The 14,362-nt window shown below is 38.4% G+C and overlaps 1 protein-coding gene across 4 annotated transcripts in view; it reads right to left on the bottom strand.

Annotated features, from left to right (window-relative positions):
• The window catches only part of ptprnb (protein tyrosine phosphatase receptor type Nb), a 46,717-nt gene extending 32,613 nt beyond the window's left edge, over positions 1-14,104 (bottom strand). For all 4 annotated transcript variants that reach the window (XM_061715903.1, XM_061715902.1, XM_061715905.1 and 1 more), the window contains exons 1-2: positions 13,949-14,104; positions 2,942-2,992 (exon numbers count right to left, since the gene is read on the bottom strand). In XM_061715903.1, the coding sequence (XP_061571887.1) occupies positions 2,942-2,992; positions 13,949-14,039 (142 nt within the window). In that variant the 5' untranslated portion in view covers positions 14,040-14,104. The remainder of the gene's footprint in view (positions 1-2,941; positions 2,993-13,948) is intronic.
• Positions 14,105-14,362: the final 258 nt, after the last annotated feature.

Below are 14,362 nucleotides of genomic sequence, written 5' to 3'. Positions count from 1 at the left end.
TTCTTTCTTTCTTTCAGGCTCATCTTCCTTCCTTCCTTCCTTCCTTCCTTCCTTCCTTCCTTCCTTCCTTCCTTCCTTCCTTCCTTCCTTCCTTCCTTCCTTCCTTCCTTCCTTCCTTCCTTCCTTCCTTCCTTCCTTCCTTCCTTCCTTCCTTCCTTCCTTCCTTCCTTCCTTCCTTCCTTCCTTCCTTCCTTCCTTCCTTCCTTCCTTCCTTCCTTCCTTCCTTCTTACACAAAAACATCATCAACAGGAATTTATCGTTTTTACCGCGAGATACAAATTCTTATCGTGAGGAATTTTTTTGACGGTTTATCGTGAACGGTAAAATATCACCCATCCCTAGTCTGGATTAAGTTGGTGTGTATTGCAATAGCCGACCACCATGCCTGCATGTTTGCGCTCACAAGGCTGATTTATTCATTTTCATGCAGCTCACAGTGAAAGCCTGTCAGAGTCCCCCCCGAACCCAGAAACAGATCATCAATAATGCAGCTGCCACCGCAGGGCTGACACATCCCGGTCACGTCTGGCCTGCCAGGACGTTCCCTGAAGCTTCCCGAGGCCAACGGTCGCAGCAGCAGCTGGGATCAGCCGTCATTTACAGACGTCTCATCACCAAACCTGTAACGTGCTCTTGTGTGAAGATATCCTGGGCCGGTTGCTAGTTTCAGCCGGAATGTGGGAGTTTTCAGCGACACAGAGAGCCAGAAGAACCTCCACAACGGGTCAGAGTCCAACTCTGCAAATAAAATATGCTGACGTGCAAAGGTTTATATCCTGCACATCACCACATCCATAACAATAGCTGATGTCTTTCCCTCTTTGCACTGTTTACACATGCATGAATGCTCCGGACCAGCAAACTGCTAAAAGATCTGCTGGGATCGAGGTCTGCACGCCTGCTGATGATCAGTTTATCCATGATCCTGGCTGAAACTTCCCCTCTTAAATGCTCTGGAAGCAGTAAGGGGGTACTTGGGATTACCCAGATGATTGTCGTCTTCATTTTTGTTAAATAAATAATCGCACTTTAAAAAAAAAAGAAGAGAAAAGTGATTTTTAAAATAAAGGCATCTTCATTTTTTTTTTTTTTTTTTTTTTAAATTTTACAGCACTTTATTAGTTTGATGTCTAATTTTTTTTTTTTTTTTTTACTGTTTGTTGTTTGATTGTTTTAGGGGATATATATGTATATAAATGTGAAAAAAAAGTTTGTAAATTTGACATAAGTTTTGATGTGCTTGTTAAACTTCAATAAAAATATTGTTAAAAAAAAACAAAGACATCTTCATTTACTGACTCCTGATTAATCTTCATGTTCTCCCTTTGTTTTGATACCAGATGAATTTAAACGGATCTCATAGCTGTTGAGATAAAATCATTTTAAACGAGGTTCCTCATTTTAAAACAGGGCTGTCATATATAAGCCTCGTTGGGAACGGGTTAATAACTCATCCTAACTTCTGCTGCCTGATCCTGAACCATGAAAACTAATCAAAGTTCACGAGCACATCGTTAGAGCTCAATCAGGTACACGGCTGAATTAACTGAACTGACTTGAACCGAATCCTTGAATCCTCCCTGGAGAGAAATGTTATTGTTGCAGTGTAAAATATATTAAATTATATTAAAAGATTGATTCTGATTCTGAAATAAACCCCAGTTCAAAAACCATCAGTTAGCAGGTGGGGTTGTGTTTTGTTGCCCGGCAACGGCTGCAATAATGGCATCACTGGCAGCATCAGCAGGTATCTCCATCCCTCTGGGCGACATGTCACATGTCCAGATGACAGCGCTGCTGCAGCCACGTCTCATTTACGATCTCATCCATCCTCAGACTCCACATGATGATTGAGGGGAAAGAAAACGGCCTGCTCTTCATCCTTGACTTCTGCTCTTTAACTGATCTGCATTTTACATCTTTTTCTCAAAGCTAAATCTGGTGCTTTCTGTTGTCACCAGTACTCGAATTGAGGGGGGATGAAGGGGATGAGGGGGGATGGCATCCCTCCTGAAATAAAAATGGTCAAAATCATCCCCCCTTTCCATCCCTTATGTCATTTCATCAATGAATGTGGTTTTACTGCTATTTCAACATTTAGAGTCATCACCAGAAAAATAACACCAGAAAAATTACTTATTTGACAATTTTCACCTGTTTCAAGTAAATTTTCACTTGAAATAAAGTAGAAAAATCTGCCAGTGGGACAAGATTTATCTTCTCATTACACGCAAAAAAATCCTGTTCCACTGGCAGATTTTTCTACTTATTTTAAGTGAAAATCTACTTGAAACAGGTGAAAATTGTTGTTTTTTGAGTCTTGTTTTAAGTGTAATGAGATTTTTTTTTTACTAAAATGAGACATTTTAACTAGAAATAAGACAAATATTCTTGTTAGGATTTTGAGTTTTTGCAGTGATCCATTTTACTTATCCTGTGAAGGACAGAGTCATATTGATAAGTTCAGAAAACTGTTTTTTATTGTTGTGTTTTGATGTATTTGATGTAAGCCCAGTGGATATTTAAAGCTTACAGAAGGCTGCATTTAACTGCTGCTATGTCATTCCTGCAGTATTTCTGCAGGTGTTTTGGTCACTGCTATTATTTGTAATATATTATAATATTTGTAATCAGCACAAATTATCTGTCCCCATATGATAAAATCCACCATCCCTCCTGATTTATTTTTACAACTCGAGTACTGGTTGTCACAGATACTCATCTTTACCAATGTTACAAAGTGCCAGCAGAAATCCTCCAGGGACAAAAGCATCTCAACCAGCATGAAAAATGATTCAAAAATCAACAATTCAAACAGAAGAAATTCAAAGGAAGAAACAAAGATACAATTTGACAGAGCGGATGTAAAACAGACCAGTGAGTCCGGTTTGGGGGTGGATCTGAGTTTCTGCACCGACGTGTGTGGAGGCGACAACTCACCATCGTTGCACTGCTGATCTCTGGGACAAAGCTTCTTCTCAAACAAACAACCTGCAAACACATGAATGACAGAAGAGAGAAGAACGTCACCCAAAGTGGCTTCCCAAAGATGCTGCAAAACCAAGAGACAGAAATAATAGTCATATATAGTCTCATACAGTCTCAGTAACAAATGCCCCACATCAGAAAGGCAGGACCTCCACGGACCCTGAAGAAAAACCCAGGTGGGAATTTTCCTGCATCCCCCTTTTAGCTCAATGGAGCCTACATTTATTTATTTATTTATTTATTTATTTATTTATTTATTTATTTATTTATTTCAGATCCCCATTAGTTGCTGCCTCAGCAGCAACTATTCTTCCTGGGGTCCAACAGTACAAATATACATTTCTATAAAACTTTTACAGTACAATATAAAATGTTAGTTAAACAGAATCAAACAAAGTACTAACAAGTACAAAGAACAACAACTAAAACAAGACAAAAAAACAATAACAAATAAAAACTAAAGATAATAATAAGCAGAAAACAATGAAAAAAAGAAAATGATTTTTCCTATATGAAAAAAACGAAAATGAAAAAAAACAAAAAACTAATAACAAATAACAACCAAAACCAGATAGATTAAAGATATATCCAAGTACAACTAAAGATAAATAAGTGCATACTAAATGAGGCAGATACAAAAACAAAAACAAAAAAAACGTATTTCAATAGAAGAAAATTTAAAAATAAATAGTGAAAATAACCGGAAACGTCACAAAACTTCAGCAAAATAAAATACTAAAAATTGAAATTAAATGTAGAACAAGAAAATATGTTTATTTATGTAACACCTAACTCAATTAAATCAATAAGCTAAAACCAGACACAATCTAAAACAACCAGTTTCTTTTGAGCTTCCTTTCTTAGTCTCCTCTTGAAACCAACTCTCCCACTAGTTGAAATAAGATTTTCTGGAAGTATATTCCAGTAAGTAACTGCCCTGTACATTACTGTTCTTTTTAGTGCATCGGTTTTAGGTTTGGGCAGGGTGAAATGACCTCATGTAGATCCTAATCCCAGTCCCTATCTGTTTTGCTTCTTTGCAGTAATGTTATTAGTGTAATAAAACTGTTAGCGTTAGTAGACATTTTGTTGCCAACATGAAACTAAACTGAAACTGAAGCTCTTTCCTTCTCTAGCTGCAGCAGTTTTCCTGTAAAACATCCTGCAGCTCCACAGCTGGGAGGAGGAAGAAGAGGGTGAAGTCATGCAGAAACCTTCATCTCCAGGTTCACGTTAGGGTCACTCTTATAAAAGTGTTTTCGGCTCTGCTTTGTCAGGGAGAGGAAACAGACGGAGTTAATGTGGAAAACACCTGCTCGCCCCTGAGGACGGTCGTCAACACTGTTGCTAAGATCCCGCAGATGGACAACAGGGCACGTGTGCTGCTGCTGAGCTTTATCGCTTTCTTAACGACAGACACGAGGCTGCTCCATCGCTGATGTTTGTCTGGGCCGCAGGTTCTTCAAAGATTCACGTCATCATGACTTTTATCAGAACAAGCCGAGTCTGAAGTGAGTCCACGCATCGGGAGCATTAAATCTGCTTTCCCTTTCTTCTCTGCTCTTGAAAGGTATTGTGACATCATTTTTAACATGCTTTTAACACTATTAAAAGTCTTGGCCAACATCCCTCAAATGTGTCTAAAAGAGTGTAACAAGAAAAACTTCACTCTAGTACTCTTTTCCTGGCTTTTTATTACAGTGTTTTTTTGCGCCGTGAAAAATGCTTCCTTTCCCCCCTTTCCTGTCAATCATTGCTCCGCTCCTCCTCCTCCTCCAGCCATACGCTCACAGCGGCGTCGGGGAGTTAAGCCGGAAAAGCAGGAGGGCGAACCACAGCAAACAATCATAAAAATAAAGGCATGCAAGCAGCACTGTCCCCTTATCTTAAGTCCAGTCAGTGGCCGCGGGTCTTCTTAGCAGTTTTCCTCCGGTGATTAGAACAAAAGCTCTAAACACTAAACAGCTCCGTGTTAAGCCTCATTTATGGTTCCGCGTTAAATCGACGCAGATCCTACGCCGTGGGTTCAGCGTACGGTGCGCGTCGCCGCGTAACCCTACCCCGTAGGCTCTGCGTCGGTGTAACGCGGAACCATAAATCAGCCTTTATGGTGCGCTGGAGAGGAGCGGAGGCAGAAGCTGGGTGGAGGGGGCGGTGATTTAGCGGATCGTTACGTAACGATCCGCCACCAAACCACATGCGCCGTTTTTGCATAGTTATGCGGAAAATCCCAGAAAGCACACAATACACTGAATGTTAAAAGTTCGTTGTTTTTTGGGTGTAATTGATGTCAAGACACCCAACAAAACACAAAAAAATCAAGAAAAATGTGTTTTTCATGTCACAATCCCTTTGAATTCACACAGAAACCTCAGCAAGTCAGGTTTCTTCTTTTTATTCTGTTGATCTCACAATGTTGTTGCTGCTTGTGGTTTCTCGAGTTAAAGGATAAAAGTTATAATAATTTATTACTTATATCAGTGTCTCCCAACCTGGGGTCCGGGCCCCTCCTGGGGGGGTGCGAAACTTTGTCTGCTTTGAAATTATGCAGTTGTAAAAATTATATTTGCGAATGAGTCATTCATAAGACATTGTTAGGAATAATTTATGAATGTCTTGAATATTTTTTGTGTTTTTTATACACTGGTGACAAATACAGGAAATTATTTCAGTCCTCATTATTATATCATTACTCAACATTTAATCTACTCCGACAGGTTGTTAAAGGAAAAATGTTAAAAAATGTTGGTCTCATATTAAAAGAGACATTTTTCAGAAATATTGTATTTATTTTATGTCCTTTTATGCATATTTTATACATTGGTGACATTGTATACATATGACTTTGTTTTTCTCCAGAGTAAACCAAAGAGAAATGTATCAAAAAATTTTTTCAATTAAAGGAGCTTGAGGCCGGATTGTGGCAAGATTTATTAAAAAAAATCCGTATACATTTTAAGTTTTCTAGTAATAATGTCAGATGAAGCGTTCCAAACCCAAAACAATGAGCCCTCTAGTGTATCTCTCCTTTGCCTTGAACAGGCTGTGTGCTGCAAAATGTGCTGCAATTCGGTCCCGAATTTCCCGCCCTGTACTGTGGATGTGACGTCACATGACGCTGCATGCACGTTCTCCCCGTTCTCCCGTGCCGGCTTCACTGTTGGCTGCAGTACCCCCAACGGCCGTCGTGGCGAAGGGTGGCGCTAGAGAGTCTCATTTCTTAAAAGGAGCCTCAAGCTCCTTTAAAGACTATTTTGGTGCTAGTACGTACGGGTCGGGGGGCCCGGCTGGTCTTAGACACAAGTAGGGGGGGCTCCAAGGAAAAAAGGTTGGGAACCACTGACTTATTTAATACCAAACAGGTTTATTTGAGCCCTTTTTCTTGGAAGAATCTTCCTTGAACAACAGAGGAAAACCTGCAAAATTTTGCCCTTCAGCACAGAAACACATAAAATCACTGCACCATGGGTTTTGTTTTGACTCCACCCTAATTAATGATGCCACTGCCACGGTTTGACCAAGATGACCCTTTCTGAACTGTTATGTAACAACAGGAAACAAAGTAACATCAAGATGAGGAAGGAAGGTAAGAGAGAAAGTGGGATTTGTTCTCCTTCACATTCCTACATTTCATCCTGAAACTCCTGAAGAGGGTGGCTGAGCCTCGTCTCCGTGGCGACATGAATACGCTGCCTCAGCTGCATCTGTCAGAGAGGGAACCTCCGTAACTGAGGATGAGACGCTGCTAAAAATAGCACAGAGATTCTCCACCACTCTGTCCGCCAGACCAAACTCCAAGACGATGAATCACTGCTATCTCTGCTCCGCCCACATACCATCGCTCCATCCCTTCGCTGTTTCTGAACGTCTCAGTCATTTTACAGCCTGCGTCACTCAGTCACCACTTTTATCAAACATCTTAGGAGACGTTTAAGCATTATTACGCCTCTGATGAGCAGACACAGTTAAAATCTCTGTCCGGACGGATGAACAGAGCTTCAGAACTTCATTTGAGGTTCAAGACACGGACCGACACAGGTGAACACATCAGATTTGAAGTCCTTTCCTTTAACTTTTAGTCAATCACAGTGTCCTGGATCTGCTTCCAGTTCCCATCTCTGTCCCAAAGGAAGAGACACCGGTAGCTGGTGATCACAGGTGACAGTTAAGATACGATCAATCTCCTGCCCCAGTCTTCCCTCACGCAGGAACAAGACCCTGATCCGTAAACGTCTCCACATGAGAAAACACCTCACTCCTGACCTGGAGAGGACAATCCACCCTTTTTCCAACTGAGAGGCATGCTCTCAGATTTGGAGGTACTGAGCCTCATCCGCTGTGTGCTCCAGTCAGAGTTGAAGATCAACCCTCGCTGAAGCCAACAGGACCCCATCATCCCCAAAAAGCAGAGACAAAAACAAATCCTGACTGCACGTGAAGCCTTGTACAAGTATTTGAGTTTATTTCTGGTTTTTCTTCTATCCATGCATGAGATATTGACATGTCTGACTTGTAACGCCCTCTATGGACTTTGTTTCACATAAAAGAGTCTTGTAGCTTTAGTCAGAAGCAAGTTTCCTTAACTTTGATTGGAGACATCACAAGGTACTGACAAAAACCCACATATTAGATTGTTACGTCACGTTGAAACAGACTAATCAAACTTATTTTCTTCCTTTTTTTCTTCTTTTGTCCTTTTTTCCCTTTTTTTCTTGTCTCTTTTTATTTCGTCTCTTTTTATTTCTTCTTTTCTTTTTTTCTTCTTTTTTCTTCTCTTTTTCCTTTTTTTCTCTTTTTTTCTTCCTTTTTCCTTTCCTTTTTAATCTCGACATTTCGACTTTTTTCTCGAAATTTTGACTTTTCTCGACATTTCAACTTTTTTCTCAACAATTTGACTTTTTTCATGAAATTTTGAATATTTCCTCGACATTTAGACTTTTTTCTCAACATTTAGACTTTTTTCTCGAAGTGCATAATGAAAGAAAAATGAAAATCTTCCCCCAGTTATAACTAATATAGATACATGCAGCATGTGTTGTCTTCATTCTAAGGCTGATACAAGACTTTTTTGTGGCTCCAGACATATTTGCTTTTTGTGTTTTTGGTCCAATATGGCTCTTTCAACACTTTGGGTTGCCGACCCCTGGCTTAGATGTTTGATTCGACAAAATATGGTGTACTTGATATTGTCCATATCATTTTTTTTCTTGGCTTCATATTTGTTAAATAAATAATGGCATAATGAAAAATATATGTGTTGTTCATCCCAGTTTGTATGTTTAAACGTGTGAGAAGTGCATGCAGCTTTGTTCGTCACTGCCGGGACTTCACAGATGCTGAAATGGATGTAAATGTCTTCCTGCGGATCAGTCATCATCATCAACACCATCATCAGTGTCTCCGCGCTTTGCTTTTATTGTCCATTATTCACTTATCCCTCTGCCTTCATAATGGCACTGTGATGCCTGACAACAGCTATTTAAAGTGAAATGACAGGAGATATTTAAGGTGGAATGACTCACTGTGGATGAAGCTGAGGTAAATTGACAGCGTGGTAACAGAGTCTTGCCCTTCCACAGCTCTGCTGAACCTCTGAACCCTCACCTTTACACTCTAGCATCCTGAATCACATTCAAATCGTCAGGGAACGGCCTCCACGAAGTCTGTTTGATCAAATATGGAGGTGACCGGCGTAAAGAAAAATGGAAGTCCAATCAGTGACTGCTGCTTTTAGCCGCAATATACGGTAGAATACTGCAATATACATTTTTTAAAAGATAAAACCAATGTTTCTCTGTTCCACAGATGAGTATTGGTGTATACCGAGCTCAAAAGCATTGCTGGTTTCACCATCTGACATTTTACGCAGAAATGAGTCAAGTTTGATTAATGTCAAATGTGAATCAATACGTCTGTCTGGTTTTTGGTGTCAAATTGTTCTCAACCTAATATAGATTCACTTTCTATGAGATTTGACTCAACTCATGAGTCATTTGTAATAGTTTAAAATCTTTCTGATATTTTATTGATCTGGTGGCCTGTGATAAAAGTGTGAAAAATCGGCATAATAAAAGTAACAACGAGTGTGATACAAATCATTATATCAACAAATTAGTATCTTCAGTACGACAGAGTATTAGGGCCAAAAATCAAAAATAAAGTCATAATAACATGAGAATAAAGTCATAATATTACGAGAATAAAGTCGTAATATTTTGAGAATAAAGTCGTAATATTACGAGAATAAAGTCGTAATATTAAATATATTATAAATATATAAATACAACTTCACAAGATGCTCAATATTCCTCATTTTAACACAGGGAGAAGATGCTCTTCCTGTTAGAGTTCTCATAAATTATATTCTCATAATATTACAACTTTATTCTCATAATATTACGATTTTATTCTCATAAATTACGACTTTATTCTCGTAATGTTACGACTTTATTCTCGTAATATTACGACTTTATTCTCGTAATATTACGACTTTATTCTCGTAATATTACGACTTTATTCTCGTAATATTACAACTTTATTCTCATAGATTACGACTTTATTCTCATAGATTACGACTTTATTCTCATAAATTACGACTTTATTCTCATAAATTACGACTTTATTCTCGTAATATTACGACTTTATTCTCGTAATATTACGACTTTATTCTCGTAATATTACGACTTTATTCTCATAAGTTACGACTTTATTCTCATAAATTACGACTTTATTCTCATAAATTACGACTTTATTCTCGTAATATTACGACTTTATTCTCGTAATATTACGACTTTATTCTCGTAATATTACGACTTTATTCTCATAAATTACGACTTTATTCTCGTAATGTTACGACTTTATTCTCGTAATATTACGACTTTATTGTCGTAATGTTACGACTTTATTCTCGTAATGTTACGACTTTATTCTCGTAATGTTACGACTTTATTCTCGCAATTTTACGACTTTATTCTATTACGACTTTATTCTCGCAACATCATGACTTTATTCTCGTAATGTTACGACTTCATTCTCATAATATTATGACTTTATTCTCGTAAATTCAATTTTTTTTTTTGTCTTAGTTTGGCCCTAATACGCCGTCGTCCTCATTTCCTCATTTTAACACGGCTCTTCCTGTTAGAGTTCTCATAAATTATATTCTCATAATATTACAACTTTATTCTCATAATATTACGATTTTATTCTCATAAATTACAACTTTATTCTCATAATATTACGATTTTATTCTCATAAATTACAACTTTATTCTGGTAATATTACGACTTTATTCTGGTAATATTACGACTTTATTCTGGTAATATTACGACTTTATTCTCATAAATTACGACTTTATTCTTGTAATATTACGACTTTATTCTCGTAATATTACGACTTTATTGTCGTAATGTTACGACTTTATTGTCGTAATGTTACGACTTTATTGTCGTAATATTACGACTTTATTGTCGTAATGTTACGACTTTATTCTCGTAATGTTACGACTTTATTCTCGTAATATTACGACTTTATTCTATTACGACTTTATTCTCGCAACATTATGACTTTATTCTCGTAATGTTACGACTTTATTCTCATAATATTATGACTTTATTCTCGTAAATTCAATTTTTTTTTTGTCTTAATTTGGCCCTAATACGCCGTCGTACTTCAGAAACCTCTCTAAATATTAGAAAGATTAGCTGTCATAAGTGAGCTCTGAACAGATAATAATGTTAAATTTCTACCGGGAATTAGTTTTTTTTCCCCACTCTGTTCAGATGCATGGCCAGGGAGCTGTCCGTGGTGCTGAAACTGTTTCCCTGCTTTCAGTAGAGCGCGAACTGCCTGTTCGCTGTCCGTGGTGCTGAACCTGCAGCACATCAGTGCTGGAACTGTGTTCGCTGTCCGTGGTGCTGAACCTGCAGCACATCAGTGCTATAAACTCTGTTCGCTGTCCGTGGTGCTGAACCTGCAGCACATCAGTGCTGGAACTGTGTTCGCTGTCCGTGGTGCTGAAAAGTGCTGGGTCTGTCTCAGACAGGCGGTCACGGTAATTACTAGGTGCAGGAAGTTTATACATGACTCATGGCTAAATGACGTACGTTTCAATGCCTTTCAGACCCTTGCAGTAACTTTGTTTTAAAAACTACTATACAGTTTGGAAAAACAATGTTAAATAATAATGTTTATAGTTATTAATAAATTACCGGTAAATAAAGTGGATAAATAATGAGACAACAGGCCATCAATGACACCTATGTGCCAACTTCAAGTTTAGCTAATTTTGTTCTCTTTTTATTCTTCATTTAAGTTTTTAATGTCTCTAATTGCAGCATTGTTTCATGTCTGATTATGTTTTTAAGCTTCAATATTGCAACACTTTCTTTCCCTTTTAAATGTTTTTGTATAACTTTTTATTTTTCATTTGCTTATTTTAATTTTTTTTAATGTTACTCTTATTATTCATCTTATTTCTATTTAATTTATTTTGAATCTGTGTGGATTTTTTTCTACATTTAGTTTGCACCTTTGTTGGAAATTGTTAAAAAAAATGACTTAATAAACTAACATGTACAGCAGCATAAGCACTATTCTGGTTTAACTGAACTCCTACGGCTGCTGCTCTGGACTTCTGGGTCTTTAATAGTGACGTTTTGGGACAAACTGAAGGAGAGATTTAATCTGTGAAAAGACAAGGACAAAACAAGGAGAAATAACAAAGATCTCCACTACATGTTTAAAAAGCTGCAGAAGTAAGTTCTGAACAAATATCATTCTTTGGTCATCGGCATTACGAAACTCACTCTGGCCGTCTGTGGTCTGAAGGCTCTCCTGCCATGACACAGTGGGTTATTGTATGTCATTTGAGTTCTGCTTTTAGGGTTTCCTCCTTTTTGTTGTAGTTTAATAGATGAAAAATGTATATCCCAAACCCCTCTGCTCAGGATGGCCACACCCCATTTTGGGTGAAAACAAATGTAATAAATCTACTGACAGCAGTCAAATGTGATGTTTGACTGAAAGAATGGTTGATAAAACACATCTGTTCTTTATTGTACTGTTTTATCATTATATTATGTTTGTTTTTGATACCAATCACTACTTATGGAATTTATGTAGCCATTGAATACTTTGAATCTGGATCAATAAAGTATTTATCCATCTATTGTAGCCATACATTGTACTTGCTGCTCTTGTGTGACAATTAAGTTTAATCTAATCAAATAATTCCAAATATCAGCTTTTCATTACCATACTGAACTAAAACAGAAATAAACTGTATTTGTAACTGGAAATATGACTGGTGTCAGAAATACATTGCATGGAGACTTGCAAGGTTCTTGTAGATGTGAAATGTGACCCAGTAACCCTCACTGCCTGTCACTCAGAGAAACAAGGCTCAGATGAGAACAGAGCTTCTTACAGGATTAACTGGTTAAATGTGTTGTTTTTATTTAATGTGTGGAAGTACTTGCCTCTACATAACTAGATAGGGCAGATGATCCGCATGAAAAACCTTACGCACACATTTGTGAGTTCCTAAAGTTACTATTTCTTAGATTTTAAACATCTTTTGTCTTTTGCTTTACATTCGCCAATTAGCACTTCGGTGTATACACATCCTATAGACTTATAATCTATTAGAACATGCTGTTTAAATATCTTTTTGCATATTTTCGTGTAAAATCTACATTTCTTTTGCACTGCCGTCTTACTTATGTATGTCTGTCTGGATCATATTTACCACCACACCTGTACTCTGTACATCTTCCACATGTCAGGAAACTGACAAATATCCTTTGACTCAACTGAATTTTTTCTTCCAAATTGTACGTTTATAAAAGTCTGAGCTTTTTCAAATTCACATTTCACAGTCACAGTTTATAAAGTCAGATTATTTTTTTTTCCCCCATAGGTCAAAATCTTATATGGTCAAAAAGATTTTTTTTTTTTTTTTATATAAATTTGTGTTTTCATATGTCTCAAACTCTCAAAATTTCAATTCCTGAGATTTACAAATCTTAGTTCATAAAAGAAGTCATTCTTATTTTTTTGTCTTCTAATTATTCAATTGTATAAGGTTACATTTTCTGAAATTTGCAGAGTCAGAATTTCATTTCAAAATTTGAAATTGAAATTTAGATTCACAAGTCAGACTTAAAGGGTTTAAAGTCCCCCCACCACAAATACTGTACATAACAGGGTGCCCCCAAATAGATTCCTCTTAAAAATGATCAACAGCCGTATCCGTGCATCCAGTCCGCGTGTCAGTGTTTGACGTCTGCTTGTGTTGGCGTCACGGAGCTGCAGAGAAGCAGGGAAATTTCTGATGTAGAGGATGATGCGTTCGCGGCCCCCTCCCTCCTCGTTTAAGAACAAACAAAAAATGAGTCGGTGACTCAGCCAGATCCAGCCATCTCTCTGCGTTTGCGCCAGTGACGCGATCTGGCACCGCTGTAACCGCTGGAGGGGCACATGAACGCGCCTACGGAGTTTCTCCCGATTTGATGCTCAACATTTTGCAAAAACGCTCAAAAAAAAAAAAAAAATACAAATATTTCTGGTGTCAAAAGTGTGAAATACTCATCCCTTCATCATTAACAGTCTCAATAGCTGACTTTAAGAGATACTTTATGATAAAAAGCGACATTTTCACAAATTATTTGTGCAGTTTTAGAGAAATAAAAACTAAACATTACAGGGAAGATCGGGAAAGTAGATAAAAGGATGATGAAGTGATGAAAACACCTCAAAACTGGTAGTTTCAGCGGGAGCTCCGCGACAGAGGCGCGTCACCAGAGGAGTCGTGATTTAAGGCTCATTTATGGTTCCCCGTTACACCAACGCAGAGCCTACGCCGCAGCCTACGTAGGCTGCGGCGTAGGCTCTGCGTTGGTGTAACGCGGAACCATAATTCAGGCTTTACGCACAGCGGACCGCATCCCGGCAGCTTACCGTGACGGGCGGCCGCGCACGGCCGGCAGGAGGCGGTGAGGAGGAGGAGGAGCAGGAGGCTCGGAGCCCCCCGGAGCCGCCGGGACCTCATGGTGCTTCCACCGGAGCCTGCTGCTGCGCTTCTAGCAGCTCTCCATGTCTGCTGCCGAGGAGAGGAGAGGAGAGGAGGAGTGGGAGGATCAGAGGAGGAGGAGAACAGAGGGCTGCGAGGGAACTCACGCCGCCAGGGGGCGCTGCAGCGCGACCATGCAATTTCCCGTCTCGCTCTCGCACCCCAAACAGAATCAACTCATTATTTATATATATATTTATTATTATTATTATTATTTTATGGTCAGCATTTTTGTAAATTGCTTTCCCTTCAAGTAATGGCCCACGTCACTCCACAAGTACAGTTTAAAAGTGCAATAACCT

Source organism: Cololabis saira, chromosome 24 (assembly GCF_033807715.1).
Source record: "Cololabis saira isolate AMF1-May2022 chromosome 24, fColSai1.1, whole genome shotgun sequence".
Classification (NCBI taxonomy): Eukaryota; Metazoa; Chordata; class Actinopteri; order Beloniformes; family Belonidae; genus Cololabis; species Cololabis saira.
This window is presented reverse-complemented; position numbering and strand designations above follow the sequence as displayed.